Raw genomic sequence first — 24274 nt, forward strand, 5'->3', positions numbered from 1 at the left:
GGTGAGATAATAAAACTGAATACCTGCTATTTGTTAAGCTGTCCTTAGTTGCCAAAAGAATTGGGTGTGGAGGCAATGGAAGAATGCTATACTCAGCATAATGGCTGTTGCTATCAGAAGAGAAGTGTGGGAGGCACATACTTTGCCCTCTTCACGTAGTGCTGGTACTGCACTTATTAGTACTCCATATTAAGCATCTACTGAAGCAAAAGTGACTTACATCTCATTTTGTTTGAAAAATAACATGTTTTGGAACTGTATCTTAGTCAGTGTCCGCTACCGTTATGTCTTTCCACTCAGAACTATGTCTTTTGTATCCTATCCTTTTTCCCAACTACAAAGTAAAAATTAGGATTTTATTATTTTGCTATCTGAACATATAAACAAGGTGCCTGCCTCAGAACAACATATGCAGTCATCAAGGGCACTCAACACCCCATCATTGATCATGTTACAGAATGTGACAGCAAGGACTGCCCGCTTACTACACTGTCATCATCTGGATATTTGGATTCTACTTCCAAGTACAAGGGCCTCTGAGCTGCAGAAATTGTAACTTTAACTTTAGCTGGACTGCGAGAGCTAATGTATTTTAATTTAAACTAATTCCCTGCTTCTTTGGTTTTCGTATTTCATTCTGCTTTAACATTCCCTCTGCCTGCCTAACAGCATAATTTATTTATCATCTCCCCACAGTTTAATCCCCCCATAGTTTTATCATGTTTTTTCCTTTACATTGTTTCTCATTACCATTATCTACCTCTTAATGCATTATATTTCATCTCTCATCTTTGCTCTGTCAGTTATCAATAGTTAATTATCAGTAGTACCCTGCAATTTACATTTTGGCTCTTTGTTTACATTAACTTCTGATTCCTTCCCACATCTTTCCTTTTCTCCTTATCCAATGGGTGATTCCTCCTTTCCTCCAGTGCCTGTAATCCTCTCCTTCCTAGCTCTATTTTTTTTTATTAATTTATTTTATTAATACTGTATGCCATAGATTCAACTTTTATTTTTTGTTTATGTAAGCCCTAGTAGTGAAGTTGCCATTTCTGGGGTTTGTGAGGAGGAGCATGACATTATATCAAATAGCCACAGCTGGAGATGATCCAGACAGGCACTTTGAAGCCAGATGTTACTGATTGTGTTCTTGGATTAACAAGATGAATCTTTTAGTAACAAGGAACTAAGAATAAAAGTTTCATATTTAGATCATTAACCTGAATTCAGATCACATTAATATTCAGTAGAGGGTGCATTTGAATAAAGGTGGGAGAGACATAGGATCTTCGAGGAGGAGTATAGGAGTGTAAACAGCAAAACTTATTTGAGCACCATCTATATTTCCAATACTACTCACAGTCTCCATTTCATTCATCTTTATATTCTCTCATACTTACTAAGTGGTGGAAAAAGTAAGGAAATGTGGTTTCTCAAAAGAAGACTTTTTTAGCAGTATTCAACTAAACATGTTTTACTGATAGCACTTCATAAACTAGGTGATTTCTAATCAAGCAAATATTTATAAAACATTTTAACATTAGTGTCAACTGCCAAAAATAAAATAAAATAAAATATCAGCGAACCTGTTCTCCATTCTTGATTTTTTGAGCAAATATACCATACTCATATCGAATTCCATATCCATAAGCAGCAAGCCCAAGTGTTGCCATCGAGTCCAAGAAACATGCGGCAAGGCGCCCCAGGCCTCCATTACCCAAACCAGCATCTTCCTCAAGTTCCTCTAACTCTTCTATATCTAACCCCAGCTGAAAGAATAACATTACTTTTCTTTATTCTACAGCAACAGAAAACAAAGTAAGAATAAAAAATTATATCCCCTTTTGTGTAATAATGCCCACAGTAAGTTATTCTTACCTGATACATTGCCTCATCACATGCATTCTGTATGCCAAGGTTAATCATCGTGTTCTGAAGGGAACGGCCCATATAATATTCCAGTGAGAGGTAGTATATCCTCTGCAAAAAAATATCTATGTTAATATTTACATTAACACTTCAAGTATATGACACAATTCATACTTATTTTGTATGTGGATGTCCATGTATAACTGGAGGAAAATCAGCCAGACAACAGTAAAGTGAGTTTATAAAGCAACAGATTTCCGTATGGCATTAACTCTATATGGATCATATCTGTCAGTGGTACCCAAATCATACACAACGTGGAACCAAAAAATAGAATTTGTTGACTTAACTCATTGTTATCATTGCAGTAACCCAACATAGATTTGCTTCTACAGGAATGATTCCCAAAGGTCTTGGAGTACAGCTGAATGTACTGGAATATCATCAATTTTTAGTTGAAAAAGAATGACGAATTTATGTACGAGGTTTTGATTTGACTCAAGAAAACTCAATACATTTTTAAAATTAATTAAATCATGAGTGAAAAACATTATTATTTGCATTACATTCTTTAACAGTATTACTCTGCTTGCATCATGCAATGTGTTATGTGTTTGTTTGTAAGACAAGTCAGTAAGAAAGATGTGCCACATTAACAACAATTAGTCTGGCAAGCTGGCCTATTGGACAGTTTTCCTAGGCAGTTTCCATACTTATTTTGTTAAATGATAGATATGATAGTAGCCAATTTAAATTTACAATGAACTATCAAATAAATATATAAAAGTATATTGTACAACGAGATACGTGACTTTCCTCATTTATTCATGCTATGGTGAATCTTTTGCAGGCACCCAACACACAGCCCCATGATGAACCGTTAGGCTTCCAAGATAGGAATTTTGTTTAGTTGTTTTCAATACGAAGTTGAATGAACTACAGTAAATTTAAAACTGGAGAAAAATAGAAAAGATACTGCTGACACCAGTATATTGCATCTCACATCAGAGGGACAAACTATTGATCAAATACTTCAGTGTAATAATATGAGGTATGAAGCTTGTCATGCCCTGGTTGTCTATATTTACAGACAACATAAACAGGATAACAGACCTTAAAAGGTCACTTCAGAACTAACAGCAAGTCATCACTGACAAGATGGCCTTGTACTGAGAAGCCTATACCAGTTACATGTTGTAAATATATATTATGTGAAAGGACTGATCCAGCTACAGAATTACTGTGGGAAGACATCTGCTCTTCCTCACTTATCACTCAAGATTTTGTAAAGGAGACAAAGTAGGGAGGGATATAATATAATTTCAAGTAGATACTAATTGAAGTTACTGGCAGCAAAATCATTTTATTAAGTTTTCCACACGTTCAGTGTTCACCAGTGTTAAAGTCAAATGCTTGCTTACATTATTTTATTTACAAAATAATGTAATGAACTGCTCTGTAAAAAGAGAGGAAGGGCTACTTAAGGTATCTGTTACTTGCTAACAATTGAAAAAATCTGTCTACAGGTTCTGCAAGTTTTATTCTTTTGGTAAATGTTGGAGAAAAGTTTTCAGAAATTTTCTACTGTAGCAGAATAATCCTGCTGTCTCAAGAAGTTTTCAGATAATACCACATGATCTGAATTCACTTACATGAAATGGATGCAGGTAATGGAAATGATATCATTGAAGTGTGGATGACTCAGCCAAATCAATATCATTGCTGACCCTCTTCCGGAATGGAGAGCCATCTACATGTTTTCAGAACTTTGTAGTGGCATAGAGCAACAGCAAGTGGTCAAATCATAATAAAGTCTTACTTCATATTGTTGTTGTTGTTGTGATCTTCAGTCCTGAGACTGGTTTGATGCAGCTCTCCATGCTACTCTATCCTGTGCAAGCTTCTTCATCTCCCAGTACCTACTGCAACCTACATCCTTCTGAATCTGCTTGGTGTATTCATCTCTTGGTCTCCCTCTATGATTTTTACCCTCCACGCTGCCCTCCAATACTAAATTGGTGATCCCTTGATGCCTCAGAACATGTCCTACCAACCGATCCCTTCTTCTAGTCAATTTGTGCCACAAACTTCTCTTCTCCCCAATCCCATTCAGTACCCCCTCATTAGTTACATGATCTACCCATCTAATCTTCAGCATTCTTCTGTAGCACCACATTTCGAAAGCTTCTATTCTCTTCTTGTCCAAACTATTTATCGTCCATGTTTCACTTCCATACATGGCTACACTCCATACAAATGCTTTCAGAAATGACTTCCTGACACTTAAATCTATACTCGATGTTAACAAATTTTTCTTCTTCAGAAAAGCTTTCCTTGCCATTGCGTCTACATTTTATATCCTCTCCACTTCAACCATCATCAGTTATTTTGCTCCCCAAATAGCAAAACTCCTTTACTACTTAAAGTGTCTCATTTCCTAATCTAATTCCCTCAGCATCACCCGACTTAATTCGACTACATTCCATTATCTTCGTTTTGCTTTTGTTGATGTTCATCCTATATCCTCCTTTCAAGACACTGTCCATTCCATTCAACTGCTCTTCCAAGTCCTTTGCTGTCTCTGACAGAATTACAATGTCATCAGCGAACCTCAAAGTTTTTATTTCTTCTCCATGGATTTTAATACCTACTCCGAATTTTTCTTTTGTTTCCTTTACTGCTTGCTCAATATACAGATTGAACAACATCGGGGAGAGGCTACAACCCTGTCTTACTCCCTTCCCAACCACTGCTTCCCTTTCATACCCCTCGACTCTTATAACTGCCATCTGGTTTCTGTACAAATTGTAAATAGCCTTTCGCTCCCTGTATTTTACCCCTGCCACCTTTAGAATTTGAAAGAGAGTATTCCAGTCAACATTGTCAAAAGCTTTCTCTAAGTCTACAAATGCTAGAAACGTAGGTTTGCCTTTCCTTAATCTTTCTTCTAAGATAAGTCGTAAGGTCAGTGTTGCCTCACGTGTTCCAGTGTTTCTACAGAATCCAAACTGATCTTCCCCGAGGTTGGCTTCTACTAGTTTTTCCATTCGTCTGTAAAGAATTCGTGTTAGTATTTTGCAGCTGTGACTTATTAAACTGATAGTTCGGTAATTTTCACATCTGTCAACACCTGCTTTCATTGGGATTGGAATTATTACATTCTTCTTGAAGTCTGAGGGTATTTCGCCTGTTTCATACATCTTGCTCACCAGATGGTAGAGTTTTGTCAGGACTGGCTCTCCCTAGGCCGTCAGTAGTTCCAATGGAATGTTGTCTACTCTGGGGGCCTTGTTTCGACTCAGGCCTTTCAGTGCTCCCTCAAACTCTTCACGCAGTATCGTATCTCCCATTTTATCTTCATCTACATCCTCTTCCATTTCCATAATATTGTCCTCAAGCACATCGCCCTTGTATAGACCCTCTATATACTCCTTCCACCTTTCTGCTTTCCCTTCTTTGCTTAGAACTGGGTTTCCATCTGAGCTCTTGATATTCATACAAGTCGTTCTCTTATCTCCAAATGTCTCTTTAATTTTCCTGTAGGCAGTATCTATCTTACCCCTAGTGAGATAAGCCTTAACATCCTTACATTTGTCCTCTAGTCATCCCTGCTTAGCCATTTTGCACTTCCTTTCGATCTCATTTTTGAGACGTTTGTATTCCTTTTTGCCTGCTTCATTTACTGCATTTTTATATTTTCTCCTTTCATCAATTAAATTCAATATTTCTTCTGTTACCCAAGGATTTCTACTAACCCTCTTCTTTTTACCTACTTGATCCTCTGCTGCCTTCACTACTTCATCCCTCAAAGCTACCCATTCTTCTTCTACTGTATTTCTTTCCCCCATTCCTGTCAATTGCTCCCTTATGCTCTCCCTGAAACTCTGTACAACCTCTGGTTCTTTCAGTTTTTCCAGGTCCCATCTCCTTAAATTCCCACCTTTTAACAGTTTCTTCAGTTTTAATCTACAGGTCATAACCAATAGATTGTGGTCAGAGTCCACATCTGCCCCTGGAAATGTCTTAAAATTTAAAACCTGGTTCCTAAATCTCTGTCTTACCATTATATAATCTATCTGATACCTTTTAGTATCTCCAGGGTTCTTCCATGTATACAACCTTCTTTCATGATTCTTAAACGAAGTGTTAGCTATGATTATGTTGTGCTCTGTGCAAAATTCTACCAGGCGGCTTCCTCTTTCATTTCTTAGCCCCAATCCATATTCACCGACTACGTTTCCTTCTCTCCCTTTTCCTACACTCGAGTTCCAGTCACCCATGACTATTAAATTTTCATCTCCCTTCACTATCTTAATAATTTCTTTTATTTCATCATACATTTCTTCAATTTCTTCGTCATCTGCAGAGCTAGTTGGCATATAAACTTGTACTACTGTAGTAGGTGTGGGCTTCATATCTATCTTGGCCACAATAATGCGTTCACTGTGCTGTTTGTAGTAGCTTACCCGCATTCCTATTTTCCTATTCATTATTAAACCTACTCCTGCATTACCCCTATTTGATTTTGTGTTTATAAACCTGTAGTCACCTGACCAGAAGTCTTGTTCCTCCTGCCACCGAACTTCACTAATTCCCACTGTATCTAACTTCAACCTATCCATTTCCCTTTTTAAATTTTCTAACCTACCTGCTCGATTAAGGGATCTGACATTCCACGCTCCGATCCGTAGAACGCCAGTTTTCTTTCTCCTGCTAACGACATCCTCTTGAGTAGTCCCTGCCCGGAGATCCGAATGGGGGACTATTTTACCTCCGGAATATTTTACCCAAGAGGACGCCATCATCATTTAACCATACAGTAAAGCTGCATGCCCTCGGGAAAAATTACGGCTGTAGTTTCCCCTTGCTTTCAGCCGTTCGCAGTACCAGCACAGCAAGGCCGTTTTGGTTATTGTTACAAGGCCAGATCAGTCAATCATCCAGACTGTTGCCCTTGCAACTACTGAAAAGGCTGCTGCCCCTCTTCAGGAACCACACGTTTGTCTGGCCTCTCAACAGATACCACTCTGTTGTGGTTGCACCTACGGTACGGCTATCTGTATCGCTGAGGCACGCAAGCCTCCCCACCAATGGCAAGGTCCATGGTTCATATTATAATTTATTAATGGACAGTTTGAAATGACACAAACCCGTTATCAAATTTCAAATCTGACGAAACATCACTTCATCTCTGTGATAAAGTAGTGGTTTCATTGCTATTCAAAACGTAATAAAAGTTGTGTTGCATGAAACCAGGCATCAATAACTTGTAATGTGCAAGTAAGACTGTATACTACATATTATGATCTCTGTTTGTTCAAAAGTAACAGAAAGGAAGTCTGTGACTCAGGAAGCTTGAGTCAGGCTTGGAGTGATACTCAGATCACCTAATGGTTAAGATAACTGCTAATGAAAAGCAGGAATTAAGATTCAAATTTAAAGGCGACACCAATTAGCATTACTCATAGATGTCAATCAGCATCTATTTTGAAAACACTGGTCATCTGAAACCCAACTCTCACTTGACATCCTAAAAGCTGTGGATCAAGACAGTCAGGCAGATGTAGTATGTCTTGACCTCTCAAAGAATTTGATTCAGTTCCCACTGTTTGCTAGAAAAAGTATGATCATATGGGATATGAAACAAAATTTGTGACTGGATTAAAAATTTATTGGGTACAGATGACAGCATGTTATGTTGGATTGAGAGTCAGCCAGAGATGTAGAAGGTACATCAAGCACATCACAGGAAAATACGGTGGAACCCTTGGTTTTCAATTTTATATTAATGACCCTGTACATAATAGTAATCCCAGGCTTTGCAAGAGTGCCAATTTGCTTTATGAGTAAATGTACAGAACTGTAAAACTGTGAACTTCACAATGAAAAACGTAGTGTCCTATGACTGCAATATCAATGAATCCCAGTGAAGTCAATCTGGCTGTATCAATTTGTACTGAAGTGAAATGGAATCGTCACAGATGTTCAACTGTATTTAAAGCAGCGGGTTAAACTTCAGTTCCTTAGTAGTAAAAATACAGCAGTCACATACATAGGGGTTTGGTTGTGGGGAGGGTGGGGGGTGAGGGTGAGGGGAATGTGAGAGTTTGTTACTTCACCTCCCCCCCCACCCCACCCCTGCTCTCCCTCAAATATAACTTGATGTCTAAGATTTTAAATACAATAAAAATATATTATTATTGTATTAAAACATTGTATACAACGAATTGTTTACATCCACACACAGTACATCACTTCAGCATAACTTCCTAGGAATTGCAAATCAGATAAATGCATCATTTGAAAAGTACTTGTCCAAAAATTTTACAGAGAACTAGGCCATCCAATTGATTCAAGAAGTATAATAGCAACAAACATCCACAACTTTGACAACTTATACAGTATAAAATCGAAGTGTGCAGTCACCATTATGAGTGCTAGCTCTAAGATTGTGAACACAGATCCGCAGACTACAGCCGTATGCGAACATGTAAATGGGGACAGAATGAGATTTTCACTCTGCAGCTGTGGGGAGGTTGCTGTGTCTTTGTGTTGTTTCCACCTATGTTCAGAAACGTCACTCTTACCAGCGTTTTTTCTTTGTGAAGCACCTTTTCCCCTTCTATCCTGCTTTCTCACAATGGCCTGTAATTTACCGGTTCCCCTGGTCAGCTCGAAAACTATGTCAGTTTTGTTGTTGGGAACAGTATGGTCACCCTATGAATAGAAGCATTTTCCTGGCTGGAAAATTTTATATTGCCAGTCAGAACGAAAACCAATCCATGTGGACCAGTCCTCGGGAAAATAAGTGAAACGTGTCCTGTGTTACACAATGCATGGAATTTGTTAGAATATCTTGCCATGTTCGAAGGAAGGAATGAAGGAAGATCCGGTTCAACGTCCCATCAACATTGAGGTAATTAGAGACACAGCAAAGGCTCAGATTGTGTCAAGGGAAACGGTCATGCCCTTTCAAAGGAACCATCCCAGCATTTGCCTAGAGCAATTTAGGGAAATCACAGAAAATCTAAATCTGGATGGCCAGATGCGGGCCTGAACTGTCGTCCTCCCACATGCGAGTCCAGTGTGGCCATGTTTGAGGCACTCAGTTCTTGTGATACTGCATTCGCCAAAAGTTAGCAGAAAATTTTGGAAATTTATATATGTTATAATAGAGGGAAACATTCCACGTAGGAAAAATATGTCTGCTTGTGTCTGTATATGTGTGGATGGATATGTGTGTGTGTGCGCGAGTGTATACCCGTCCTTTTTTCCCCCTAAGGTAAGTCTTTCTGCTCCCGGGATTGGAATGACTCCTTACCCTCTCCCTTAAAACCCACATCCTTTCGTCTTTCCCTCTCCTTCCCTCTTTCCTGATGAGGCAACAGTTTGTTGCGAAAGCTTGAATTTTGTGTGTATGTTTGTGTTCGTTTGTGTGTCTGTCGACCTGCCAGCACTTTCATTTGGTAAGTCACATCATCTTTGTTATATATAAGTGCTGGCAGGTCGACAGACACACAAACAACCACAAACATACACACAAAATTCTAGCTTTCGCAACAAACTGTTGCCTCATCAGGAAAGAGGGAAGGAGAGGGAAAGACGAAAGGAAGTGGGTTTTAAGAGAGAGGGTAAGGAGTCATTCCAATCCCGGGAGCGGAGACACAGTTTTTTTAATATATATATATATATATATATATATATATATATATATATATATATATATATATATATATATATAAAATAAATATTTTTGTAAGATCTTTGGCTATGCCTGAAGTGCAAACAGTGTGTAAAGGAGGCTAATTATAAAACATTGATGTGTCTCACCATAGCATATTGCTCTAGTGTGTGGGACCCACAGCAAATAGTACTAACTGGGAATATTGAATGTATGCAAAGAATGGCAGCACCAATGGTCACAGGGTTCTTTGACTCATGGGAGAGTGTCACAGAGATTCTGAAAAAACAAATGGTGGATGCTTGAAGACAGATGGCAATTTTTACATTAATGCCAACTTTCTATGAATCAAGAACTAGTATTAACAGAAGAATCTAGGAATATACTTCAGCCCCCAAGATATCACTGCTGTAGTGACTGTGAGGACAAGATTATACTAACTCCGCACTCTATTCTCGAATGGAATGGGGGAAAAATCCTCTCTGAAAGTATCTGTCCTCACTACTTTTGTCAAATAGTCACTGTGCACAGGCAGCTTTTGTACTGAGTTTGAGTATAATATATTTTTAATTATTGTAACTAGATATATCTGAGTTGCAATGGTTCTTTTCTCACTCGATGCAAAACGGCTAGCCATGGTAGAAGCCAATGGAGTATTAGTGGTAGCAAACCCAAGCTGTGCTACAATGCTTGTAATGCTGACCTTACACAATTTTAAAAATGCTTCTTTTGCATGCTAAAACTACAATATGACGATCTGTTGCAGATGCCAAGGAAATCAGGAGGGCAGACCACTACGGGCAGTTGAAAAGAGTGAACAATAAAATTCATTCACAATTTATAGAAAAAATTCAGCAACTGATGCTAGAAGAATGTTCAAAGGCCTATTCAGTACCTGAATTGAGTGTAAAAAACTAAACAAAAATTGTAATATCTCAATTATGACAAAAAACTAATTTCACTTATTAGTAACAGGCAACCCTCATCAAGCGGATAAGACTGTTAGGCAATGGAGTCTGCTCACAGTATATGGACAGTACTGCAGCCTTGGAATTCACAGTAACTCCTCATAGATTTTCTAAAACAGAATGTCTAGTAGGAAAAGATGGGTTTGGAGCATTTCTGAATGAAACCCAAGGATCAGAATTAGGAGAAACAAAGCAGCATCACGCATTAACAGATTAGTGGGCTTCATCAAAATTATGTTAAGAAATAGTTCGAAAACCTGGAGGATTTTTCTTCTTCTTCTAATTGTGGCTTCGCACCAAATAGCATATACCTGATAAAGCAGGTAACCACAAGAGCCTGGCACATCATTTGCCAAAAACACAAGTTCTAAAAATCTGCCTCAGTAAAAATTCAGTTTTCACTAATGACATCACGTTTTACAAAAATTTTTATTTCTCTTCACACACTGAGGTACATGGGGAACAGATGTACTGCCTTTAACACATGTGGTCAGGAAAAGCTGGTGGATGTAGTAGTTTAAATTTTTAATTATAATCTCTTCCCATATGCACAGTAGGCCTATCAAAATTAACTGAAATAAACAGAACAGCATTACACTGATGTGACAATAGTCATGGCACACCATGAGGTGACAACAGCCATGGCACACCGCCTAATATCGTGTCGGACGTCCTTTTGCCCGATGTGGTGCAGCAATTGGACGTGGCATAAATTCAACAAGTCATTGGACATTCCCTGCAGAAATATTGAGCTACACTACCTTTATATTTGTGAAACTGTTGCCGGTGCAAGACTTCATGCACGAAATGATTTCTCGATTATGTTCCATAAGTGTTGGATGGGAGACACGACAGGTGAACTGGGTGGCCAAATCATTCATTCAAATTGTCCAGAATATTTTTCTAACCAGTCACTAACAATTGTGGCCTGGTAACATGGCACACTGGTTTTTGAACATGAATTACATGAATGGTATCCAAGTAGGCAAACATAACCATTTCAAGCCAATGATTGGTTCAGTTGGACCAGAGGACTCAGTCTATTCCTCATCAACACAGCCCACATCATTATGGAGCCACTACAAGCTCGCACAGTGCCTTGTTGATGACTTCAACCCGTGGCTTCATGGGGTCTGCGCCACACTCAATTCCTACCATCAGCTCTTACCAACTAATATTGGGACACGACCAGACCACGGTTTTCCAGTTGACTAGAGTCCAACCGATATGGTCACGAGCCCAGGAGAGGCACTGCAGGCGATTTCGTGCTGTTAGCAAAGGCACTCGCAACGGTCATCTGCTGCCACAGCCCATTAATGCCAAATACGAGCTGCACTGTCCGAACGTATACATTCGTTGTACATCCCACATTGAGTTTTACAGTTATTTCATGCAGTGTTGCTTGTCTGTTAGCATGGACAATCCTATGCAAATTTCGCTGCTCTCGGTCATTAAGTGAAGGCCGTCGACCACTGTGTTGTCCGTGGTGAAGGTAATGCCTGAAATCTGGTATTGTCGGCGCATTTTGACACTGCTGATCTCGGAATACTGAATTCCCTAATGATTTCCGAAATGGAATGTCCTATGCGTTTAGCTCCCATTCCCCATTCAAAGTCTTAATTCCCGTCGTGCAGCCGTAATCACGTGTGAAACCTTTTCACATGAAACACCTGATTACAAATGAGAGCTCTGCCATTGCACTGCCCTTTTATACCTTGTGTACGCGATACTACCGCCATGTGCATATGTGCACATCGCTATCCCATGATTTTTGTTCCCTCAGTGCAAGTTAAAAATACAACGGTTGCTGTAGTCATATTTTTAGCTAAAATTCCTTGATCTACCGGAATTCGCTCCCTAATACTTCATTGTGCAGGAGAAATGTATTTTCGTAACAGTACATCTACATCTACATCCATACTCTGCAAGCCACCTGACGGCGTGTGGCGGAGGGTACCCTGAGTACCTCTATCGGATCTCCCTTCTATTCCAGTCTCGTATTGTTCGTGGAAAGAAAGATTGTCGGTATGCCTCTGTGTGGGCTCTAATCTCTCTGATTTTATCCCCATGGTCTCTTCACGAGATATACAAAGGAGGGAGCAATATACTGCTTGACTCCTCGGTGAAGGTATGTTCTTGTTACTTCAACACAAGGCCGCACCGAGCTACTGAGCATCTCTCCTGCAGAGTCTTCCACTGGAGTTTATCTATCATCTCTGTAATGCTTTCGCGATTACTAAATGATCCTGTAACGAAGCGCGCTGCTCTCTGTTGGATTTTCTCTATCCCTTCTATCAACCCTATCTGGTATGGATCCCACACTGCTGAGCAATATTCAAGCAGTGGGTGAACAAGTGTACTGTAACCTACTTCCTTTTTTTCTCGGATTGCATTTCCTTAGGATTCTTCCAATAAATCTCAGTCTGGCATCTGCCTTACCGATGATCAACTTTATATGGTCATTCCATTTTAAGTCACTCCAAATGCCTACTCCCAGATAATTTATGGAATTAACTGCTTCCAGTTACTGAGCTGCTATATTGTAACTAAATGATAAAGAATCGTTCTTTCTATGTATTCGCAGCACATTACACTTGTCTACATTGAGATTCAATTGCCATTCCCTGCACCATGCGTCAATTCGTTGCAGATACTCCTGCATTTCAGTACAATTTTCCATTGTTACAACCTCTCGATATACTACAGCATCATCCGCAAAAAGCCTCAGTGAACTTCCGATACTATCCACAAGGTCATTTATGTATATTGTGAATAGAAACGGTCCTATGACACTCCCCTGCGGCACACCTGAAATCTTAGTTTGGAAGACTTCTCTCCATTGAGAATGACATGCTGCGTTCTGTTATCTAGGAACTCTTCAATCCAATCACACAATTGGTATGATAGTTCATATGCTCTTACTTTGTTCATTAAACGACTGTGGGGAACTGTATCGAACGCCTTGCGGAAGTCAAGAAACACAGCATCTACCTGGGAACCCGTGTCTATGGCCCTCTGAGTCTCGTGGAGGAATAGCGCGAGCTGGGTTTCACACGATCGTCTTTTTCGAAACCCATGCTGATTCCTACAGAGAAGATTTCTAGTCTCCAGAAAAATCATTATACTCGAACATAATACGTGTTCCAAAATTCTACAACTGATCGACGTTAGAGATATAGGTCTATAGTTCTGCACATCTGTTCGACGTCCCTTCTTGAAAACGGAGGTGACCTGTGCCCTTTTCCAATCCTTTGGAACGCTACGCTCTTCTAGAGACCTACGGTACACCGCTGCAAGAAGGGGGCCAAGTTCCTTCGCGTACTCTGTGTAAAATCGAACTGGTATAGTATCAGGTCCAGCGGCCTTTCCTCTTTTGAGCGATTTTAATTGTTTTTCTATCCGCCTGTCATCTATTTCGATATCTACCATTTTGTCATCTGTGCGACAATCTAGAGAAGGAACTACAGTGCTGTCTTCTTATGTGAAACAGCTTCGGAAAAAGACATTTAGTATTTCGTCCTTTAGTCTGTCATCCTCTGTTTCAGTACCATTTTCGTCACAGAGTGTCTGGACATTTGGATCCATGTGTATGAGACAATGATTGCTGAACAGCCCTCGTACTAGTTTTGGGAACTGGTTTCGGTAGTCCGCTGCATTACTTAACACGTCTCGTAATCAACCGAGTAAATTATTCGTAGGCGAGGCGGCGCGGGCGTTCTAGATACGACGGCGATGGCCTCGGCGCTGCACCCATTAACAGGAGTCGTTGCTACTCACCAGATGTGGGACGGCGCCTGCAACGCGATACGTGGTCCCAGTTCACTGACCGCGCAACCACTTTCACTTGCGGCCCCATACATCTCTTACGCCGATACCCGACTGCTCTGCCTGAAGCGTGTCGCTGCAGCGATACACGACCACCTCAATTCATAAACGATTTGTAGGGATCGAGTCAAGCGAGTCACCAGCAAGGCTAGTTTCAAGCTGTTATCTGTTATAGGCTAGTTACACGATGTTATCAGTTACAGTCTGTTATCCACGGCCAGACAACAGGAAGTGAGCCGAGATTGGAGTACGACATGCAACACATGTAAGGCTTAAATTAGGGCTGCCTGTATGGGATCAGCGAGCAGCGAATCGGACTGCAGGAAGGTGTCATCTATCCTGCTTCTATTGGACGTCTAGCTTATTTACACCAGTAGTTGAACAATTACATTATTTTCCACACGCTCAGGGTTTTTCCCCCCACAATCAGTTTTACACTATGAATGATCTTAATCTTATACTGCGATTTAAGTTGCCAACTTTATATTATTACGTACTCAGTGGTAGTCTTCGGTTCCAACAATCACAGCAAAGGTATGTTTACACTCTGACCGGCTCTCTGGGCCTTTTCAGTGGACGAGTTATTATGTAAAGTATTCAAGTAATTAGGGTTCTGTATAGAAGTTAGTTTGTATTTTAGTTTTATAATTTAGTTTCTCCTCTTTTACTCTCTTTTTGAACAGATCTGAGAAGGAATTTATAATACAGAGGAATCCAAGGAAATGTATCCACTGTTTAAAAGTCCATAATTGGCAAACTAATTGACGGAGTTGTCTCATCTTTGGTAGTGTAATAGCTTGTAGTTGCAGCAATCGTCACACAAGCGATGTATTGCGTTGTTTTGTTTTGTCAGACGACAGTCGCCAGATAGTGTTTTGATCTTAGTTGTACCTAGTTACTCGAGTAAACATGGCTGGCGCAAGGCTTACATTCGATGACAGGAAGTCAGTTTTGAAGTGGTATTTTAAGTACGAAAACATTAATGAGGTTCAACGGCAATGGCGAAATGAGTATGAAACAGAGCCACCGACACGTTTAACGATTCGTCGCATCCGAGACAAATTTGAAGCCGAAGGCTGTGTTACAGATGTACACAAACAACGATCTCGGCGACCTGTAACAGTAACAAGTCCAGCTAACTCCCGTCGTGTGTTTTCACTTGCTCACCACAGAAGTCTGCGAGTCAGTATGCCCGTGAAACTGGAGTGAGTCGCTCAAGTGTTCGGCGAATTTTGAAGACAGGAAAGTGGAAGTGCTACATCCCACGATTGCTACACGCAATGAACGAGGACGACCCAGATTGTAGAATTCGAGTACTGCGAGTGGTTTACTAACATGGTGCACAACGATGAAGAGTTTGCAGAGATGATTGTGTGGTCTGATGAGGCACAGTTCAAACTCAATGGTACGGTAAATCGCCACAATTGCATCTACTGGGCCGTCGAAAATCCGAACGTCCATGTAGACAAAGCTGTGAATTTGCCAGGAGCAAATGCGTGGTATGGGTTGTCTTACCGGGGCTTGATTGGGCCATTCTTTGACGGCACAGTTACCGGTGAGATGTACCTTCAGAAGCTTCAGACATCCATTTTACCTGCCATCCGAGACTTGTATGGAGACTGAAGAGTTTACTTTCAACAAGTTGGTGCCCCAGCCCACTACCAAAATCGTGTTAGGGCGTATCTCGACGAAAAACTACCAGGAAGATGGATAGGTCGTAGAGGTGCTGTGGAGTATCCACCACGTTCCCCAGACCTAGCTCCTCTGGCCTTCTACCCGTGGGGAACACTAAACGACGTCGTTTATCGACAAAAGCCACGCACATTGGATGAACTTCTAGAATTCATCGTACATTCATGTGCAAATATCCAACTGAACACGTTGCAGTCAGTAGTTCGTGTTGGAGTTCGGCGGCATCGTTTGTGTGTGGACGTTAATGGTGACCATTTCGAACACTTACAGTGATAACTTTAAGTTGGACTTTAAGCTGCACTTTCACCAAAAATGAGACAACTCCGTCAATTAGTTTGCAAGTTATGGACTTTTAAACAGTGGATACATTTTTCGGACCCCTCTGTAAGTCGAAACCGGTACTGATACCACATCTGTGACATGCAGCTCAAGTATACAACAAAAAAATAAATTTTACAAGACAGTCACTGTCTAAGTAACTCTTCATCGTATAAATGATCCCGATGTAAACAAGCGCGGTGATCGGTCAGCGGTCATACGACTCGTTCACGGGTGGTGTTAAGTTATTGGAAGTAGGCTCTAATTATGTATATTTTATGTTATACTAGCGCTAATGAAATTTTAAGATTTTCTGCAGCATTAACAATAGCAATAGTTTTGGTGATCAGTAAGCTGAATGCTTATGCCATGCATTTATTATTTCAAATCTCAGTGTACAGTCGTGCCGGCCGCGGTGGTCTCGCGGTTAAGGCGCTCAGTCCGGAACCGCGGGACTGCTACGGTCGCAGGTTCGAACCCTGCCTCGGGCATGGGTGTGTGTGAGGTCCTTAGGTTAGTTAGGTTTAAGTAGTTCTAAGTTCTAGGGGACTGATGACCGCAGTAGTTGAGTCCCATAGTGCTCAGAGCCATTTTTTTTTTTGTACAGTCGTTTTTCTCCGATCAGCTCTGGGACGACATTATGGCCAGTTCTCATCGGTACATGTCAGCTTGGTTTGTAAATACTTTCAATTTCTCCTGTAAACGTGGAATATCGAAACGCTTGATTTTTCACCGTCTTTTTAATAAATTTGAAAAATATGGTATAGGATCTTTACAAAAATATCACCAAATCTACACAGTTGCGGTAGCGTAGTGGGTACAGTAACTGCAGCAAGCTTGTGGGTATCAATTGCTTTTATGTTTATCGAAATAGCATCTTGTGTTGCACATTTGAGAATAAATGGAGTGTGCGAAGGAAAATCAACCTTTGTATGTGACAATGCACTACTCATCATTTGTCAGCTTGTAAACGGTGACCTTCCTTTGCAGAAGCGTTCAATTATACACATCATTCTGAAGAAACATCCGGAGGATAGGAGGGTGCAAGGAACCTCTCCCATGGAGGGTAATGAATAAAATGGTGGGAGAACATATGTGTACTATGAAAAACAGATCTTTGTACATACGAAGATATTTTGCGATGTTAGAATAATCTGATTTTTATTAACTTTGAAAGTTTTTGAAACACATGTTTGTTTCTTTCAAATGAACTTTCAGTTTTTATTTAAAACTCGGCATTAGGAACCCCTTATCCGAAGGACCAAATTACACTCTTTAGCTGTAAGATCTCCTCCTTACAAATACGACTTACGTGTCACCTGAAGATTTATGTTATAAGTAGTACCAATGAATGTGTGCTACGTACATCTGAAAATTTTGATTTCACAGTTTCGCCAAAATAACTATTTTTAAAAAGTACCACGAAACAGAATTTTCCACTATGGCCGGCCGGACAGTCTAACTCCATTCTTCCTGAGAAGGTGTCCTTTGCTTTACTCCAAGTGCCTCGTCAATCGGCGACGAATCTGGGGGATATGGCTACCGCGACCAACCGGAAGTCATTTAAATGTGGAAACCTTCCCGCTGATTTGAGATGTTGCTAAACAAATTAACGGGAACCTCAAGCGAGAAAAATTCTCTGCGTCATCGATTAGCGGTCTGCCGATGAATGCGAGGTGAACACACATCCCTCCCACATTTTATCTCACAGATTGGGATGAATCTCACCGGATGAACTTGATGTTGTCCTATAATGATATCTTGATGTGACTAGGATTGCCATACGTCCGGGTTTCCCCGGATTTGTCCTAGTTTTGAGTCCTGGTTTTCTTATACAAATGCCCACAGTAAAACTTTTTTTTTTTCGTGGTACTGAGTGATGTGGTGCACTGGTTAACACATTGGACTCGCATTCGGAAGGACGACGATTCAAATCCGCGTTGGGTCATCAAGATTTAGATTTTCTGTCGTTTCCCAAAATCTCTACAGATGAATGCCGGGATGGTCCCTTTGAAAGGGTACCGCGGATTTCCCTCCTCGTGCTTGAAACAATCCGAGTTCGCGCTCCGTCTCTGATGACCTCGATATCGACAGGACGTTAAATCCTAATCCTCGTTTGTTTATAGAGAAAAAACGGATTGAAAATAAACAGATTTTAACAAATCTTAGTTAAATTCACTAAATGAGGACTAGTGCGTAGGTTCTTTCGTTCCTTTTACGTTGAAAAACCAGCGGCTAATACGTTTAAACGTTCTCTACCCCCTATTTCCCATACTTCTTTACTGAGAACAACGAGAAGCCGCCAAAAATCTAGGATTGTATGCGTTGAGCACGGGAAAAACCGGCCGGTCAAAGCCGATACCGGTATTTTAGTTCTGAATAACTGGTATTTTTCGGTATTTGTTTCGTCTCGGTTATAACACATATATTTTTTAGTGATAACCAAGAAGAAAAACCGAAATATTAGTTAGCCGTAGCAGAAGTGCTAAAATTTCATATTTTTCAATAACAACTTTTTTTAAAAAGGAGTAAATTTTATTCGTAAAATTTGCATTGGTTTGAAATATTGCGTTATTGTAGAAAATGGGAAAAGCGATCAGTGATACTATAATAACAATGCCGGCAGAAACGAGCAAGCCGTCCGTTGTGGCCGAGCGGTTCTAGGCGCTTCAGTCCGGAACCAAGCGGCTGCTACGGTCGCAGGTTTGAATCCTGCCTCGGGCATGGATGTGTGTGATGTCCTTAGATCAGTTAGGTTTAAGTAGTTCTAAGTCTAGAGGACTCATGACCTCAGATGTTAAGTCCCATTGTGCTTAGAGCCATTTGAGCCATTTTAGAAACGAGCAACACACACATGGCATAAGAATTCGTACAGTATTGCTGAGACAGTACTGTCCCCGTTGCCATGTGCCGTGGCCTAAGGTACGCGTGTGCGTTGTACTGCAGAATGGCATCAACCCTAGTCTGGAAATATTTTTACGACGTGACGTAGTAGTGAAGTACAACGCTTCATTTGGTTTAAAATATTAAAGATCTGTCTGCCATTTATATGAAAGAGGAAGGAAACTGCGGTAACAGTAATAAATTAAAAACTTGACAGCAATCCATTCTTGTTGTTGTTGTTCTTGTTGTCGTCTTCAGTCCTGAGACTGGTTTGATGCAGCTCTCCATGCTACTCTATCCTGTGCAAGCTTCTTCATCTCCCAGTACCTACTGCAACCTACATCCTTCTGAATCTGCTCAGTGTATTCATTTCTTGGTCTCCCTCTACGATTTTTACCCTCCACGCTGCCCTCCAATGCTAAATTTGTGATCCCTTGATGCCTCAAAACGTGTCCTACCAACCGATCCCTTCTTCTAGTCAAGTGTGCCACAAACTTCTCCCCAATCCTATTCAATACTTCCTCATTAGTTACGTGATCTACCCACCCTATCTTCAGCATTCTTCTGTAGCACCACATTTCGAAAGCTTCTATTCTCTTCTTGTCCAAACTAGTTATCGTCCATGTTTCACTTCCATACATGGCTACACTCCATACAAATACTTTCAGAAACGACTTCCTGACACTTAAATCTATACTCGATGTTAACAAATTTCTCTTCTTCAGAAACGATTTCCTTGCCATTGCCAGTCTACATTTGATATCCTCTCTACTTCGACCATCATCAGTTATTTTACTCCCTAAATAGCAAAACTCCTTTACTACTTTAAGTGTCTCATTTCCTAATCTAATTCCCTCAGCATCACCCGATTTAATTTGACTACATTCCATTATCCTCGTTTTGCTTTTGTTGATGTTCATCTTATATCCTCCTTTCAAGACACTGTCCATTCCGTTCAACTGCTCTTCCAAGTCCTTTGCTGTCTCTGACAGTTAACATTGTCAAAAGCTTTCTCTAAGTCTACAAATGCTAGAAACGTAGGTTTGCCATTTCTTAATCTTTCTTCTAAGATAAGACGTAAGGTTAGTATTGCCTCACGTGTTCCAACATTTCTACGGAATCCAAACTGATCTTTCCCGAGGTCCGCTTCTACCAGTTTTTCCAGTCGTCTGTGAAGAATTCGCGTTAGTACTTTGCAGCTGTGATTTATTAAACTGATAGTTCGGTAATTTTCACATCTGTCAACACCTGCTTTCTTTGGGATTGGAATTATTATATTCTTCTTGAAGTCTGAGGGTATTTCGCCTGTCTCGTACATCTTGCTCACCAGATGGTAGAGTTTTGTCATGACTGGCTCTCCCAAGGCCATCAGTAGTTCTAATGGAATGTTGTCTACTCCCGGGGCCTTGTTTTGACTCAGGTCTTCCATACAGTAAAGCTGCATGTAGACAATTGTAGACATTGATGTAGACAATAAAAATATAAAGTAGCCGATCTGCTGCCTATGTCTACATGATAAGCCTTTATCTGCTTGTAGCCTTTGAAAACGGACAAATTAACACGAAAAATAGAGTTCTTCACCCTCAATTTTCACTTTATACTCAATTTTCACCTTTTAGCACTGAGTATTAGTAATGTCCAAACAGTGGTATGATCTCCGATTACAACATGTTTTCTGAACAGTTTCAAAAAATTACAATCAATAGGAGAATATTAGTGACTTTTTACAGTATTCAGCTACTTATTACTCTTCCAGAAAAGCAGTGAATGGACGGACTAAGTTTTCTTGTATTTGCCTGTTTAATGTTTCAATTCTATGTATCCTGAAACACTGAGACGAAATTTTTCAATCTACGATTACTACACGCTATTAAAAAAAAATTTTACTTCAGAAGCCGGTTATTTTGCGCGATTTTAACAGTCAGGTTAAACTGAGGCGGAAAAAAAAGATATAAGCCAAAACCAGTTGTTTCAGCGATAACCGCCGTCCCTAGTACGCACCGCGCCGCCGCCCCGCCAACCTATACGCAAGCAAGGCAAGGCATTCCACATGCCCACGCTGCGAACATAATGTAATGTTTTAACAGTCATTTGTCTTCTAGTGATTGAGTTCAATAACAAATAACTGCCGCCCGAAGTCGCCGAGTGGTTCTAGGCGCTTCAGTCTGGAACCGCGCGACCGCTACGGTCGCAGGTTCGAATCCTGCCTCGGGCATGGATGAGTGTAATGTCCTTAGGTTAGTTAGGTTTAAGTAGTTCTAAGTTCTAGGGGACTGATGACCTCAGATGTTAAGTCCCACAGTGCTCACAAGGGAACCTCCCCATCGCATCCCCCTCAGATTTAGTTATAAATAGGCCTTGAAAAACTGAACACAGATCAATCGAGAAAACAGGAAGAAGTTGTGTGGAACTATGAAAAAATAAGCAAAATATACAAACTGAGTAGTCCACAAGTAAGATAGGCAACATTATGGACACTGTGAGTTGAGGACCGCCGTGGTCCCGTGGTTAGAATGAGCAGTTGCGGAACTACAGGTCCTTGGTTCGAGTCTTCCCTCGAGCGAAAATTTTAATTTCTTTATTTTCGCTAAGTTACGATCTGTCCGTTCATTCATTGACGTTTCACTGTAATAAGTTTAGTGTCGGTGTTTTGCGACCGCACCGCAAAACCGTGCGATGAGTAGACGAAAGGACGTGCCTCTCCAATAGGAACCGAAAACATTTGATCGCAAGGTCATAGGTCAACCGATTCCTCCACGGGAAAACACGTCTGATATATTCTATACGACACTGGTGACGGCATGTGCGTCACATGACAGGAATATGTTGTCGACCCACCTAACTTGCACACTTGGCGAATGGGTAAAAAGATTCTTCTACCTTGCCCGATTTAGGTTTTCTTGTGGATGTGATAATCACTCCCAAAAAAGTGATGAAAACATAGGAGTTTGTGACATAAACTGCAACAAATGAATGCAACAGTTTCACAGTCGCACAGTTTTCCCTGTGCCCTGTCAAAACATATGTTTTTTACGTTTTTCAAATGTTTCCATGTGTAGACCGTCAAATCCTGCATATGTCCAAGCAAATCTGAACATGTGCTGGAATTTTGGATAGCGAAGTTGATTATGTGTGAGTACGTGTACTTGCATAAATGTCTGAAAATAAAAAATTAAACTTTTCACTCGAGAGAGGATTTGAACCAAGGACCTCTCGTTCCGCAGCTGCTCACGCTAACCACGGGACCACGGCACTCGTAAGTTCACAGAGTTCTTGATGTTGCCTACGTTGCGCATGGACTACTCAGTTTGTATATTTTGCTTATTTTTTTCATAGTTCCACACAACTTCTTCCTGTTTTCTCGATGGATCTGTGTTCAGTTTTTCAAGGCCTATTCCTGTGCCAACTTATAACTAAATCTGAGGGGGGTGCGGTGGGGAGGTTCCCTTGTCAGAGCCATTTGAACCATTTTTGAACAAATAACTTAATTTAAGTTCATGTTCATGACTGCAAATAAGTAGTACATTCAAACCATAAACGTCACTATAAGCGCTTTTACAAATCACTGTTAGTATTGTGTGTATTTTATATCATAGCCGCTCATCAGTATAAAGCATGCGCAAGCTGGCGTTGACAGCACTGAAAGACAAACGGGGAAACATCTTTCCCTCCCAAGTCCCCGCTTCACATGGGACATTATGTTCGTCTCACATGGGACGCCAATGTTCGTCGGCCAGCTTATTGTCGACGGTCTGTGTGTGCCTCGGAAAATAATCCGATTTAACCAAAATGTCGCGAGTTTTAGATACCTTTCTCCGGGGTCGGGAATTTAAGTGACGGCAAGCCTAGCTGCGACGGAGGTTTGTTGACCTAGTCAGTGTCACATCAGCTGCTCCACATGCTGGAAGTTAACGTAATGCTAGTGTTGCGTCCTGTCAAATGGCTTTTGTCTGTCGTTTTGCTGCACCATGGAGCACAGTTATTCAGGAGATACGAACTCGCAGTACGGAACATTGCGCAACGGGAAGAATTCGTTGTCTCTTGGCTGGGGAGACTGCATTGTCTTGCAGAGCGTTCGAAATAGAGACTGCCTACCCGCCCCTCCCCTTCCCCTCTGCGAAACAATGCACGTTACTTGGAAACCTGCAATAATTGCCAGTAACACCGCAGTTGTAACTGTGTCTATTCTGCAGCCAACAGAGTAACTGGTTTACTGGTATCGGGGCGCACAACTGCAAAATCCCGCAAATTTTAACTAATAATAGTTTTTGAAAACGAGAACTGGCGATTCCTTGATGCCTCAGGGTGTGTCCACTCAACAGATCCTTTTAGTCAGGCTGTGCCACAAACGTTCTTCCGAATACCTGAAACGTAATCAGTCTAACTGTTCGCAGCTTCATTCACATGTAAACGCACGTATGAAAGACACGAGGATTATACACTGCTGGCCACCGTAAATGCAACACCCTGAAGGAAGCATCCGAATCAAGTGAAATTTACACCATGGGTTTGCAGCGATGAGATATGCAACTGATTGGAATTTCAGCGCAGACGCACATCACGCGCGCCTGTGGCGCCACCTCATAGCGCCATTTAAGGCTTGTCGATTTCGACGAGTGTACGTTCGGCACGTGCGTTTACCTTGTGGTTGTTTCACAAGACGATCAGTTACGCCTCGTAGACAACAGCGAACATCGTTTGATCAAGTATCCGAGTTCGACAGAGGAAGGATAGTGGCTTACCGAGATTGTGGATTACCATACAGAGAAATCGCTAGTCGTGTTGGACGAAACCAAACAATTGTAATGCGGATATGTGACCGTTGGATGCAGGAGGGTACGACGGACCGACGTGGTCGATCGCATTCACCTCGGTGCACCACTGCACGTGCTGATAGGCAAATTGTGCGCATGGCAGTGACGGATCGCTCAGTGACATCCCGAACCATAGCATAGCACATTGCTTCTGTAACGCATCATCCAGTGTCTGCGCGTACCATTCGACGCCGTTTGCAGCAGAGTGGTCTGTCCGCAAG

The 24274-nt window shown here is 41.0% G+C and overlaps 1 protein-coding gene across 1 annotated transcript in view; it reads right to left on the minus strand.

The window, feature by feature from the left end:
• The window catches only part of LOC124619257 (glycogen phosphorylase), a 157583-nt gene that overhangs the window by 32767 nt on the left and 100542 nt on the right, over window positions 1-24274 (minus strand). The window contains exons 2-3 of the mRNA XM_047145522.1: window positions 1882-1983; window positions 1590-1772 (exon numbers count right to left, since the gene is read on the minus strand). Coding sequence (XP_047001478.1) covers window positions 1590-1772; window positions 1882-1983 — 285 coding nt within the window. The remainder of the gene's footprint in view (window positions 1-1589; window positions 1773-1881; window positions 1984-24274) is intronic.

The sequence above is a fragment of the Schistocerca americana genome, chromosome 6 (assembly GCF_021461395.2).
Source record: "Schistocerca americana isolate TAMUIC-IGC-003095 chromosome 6, iqSchAmer2.1, whole genome shotgun sequence".
NCBI lineage: Eukaryota > Metazoa > Arthropoda > Insecta > Orthoptera > Acrididae > Schistocerca > Schistocerca americana.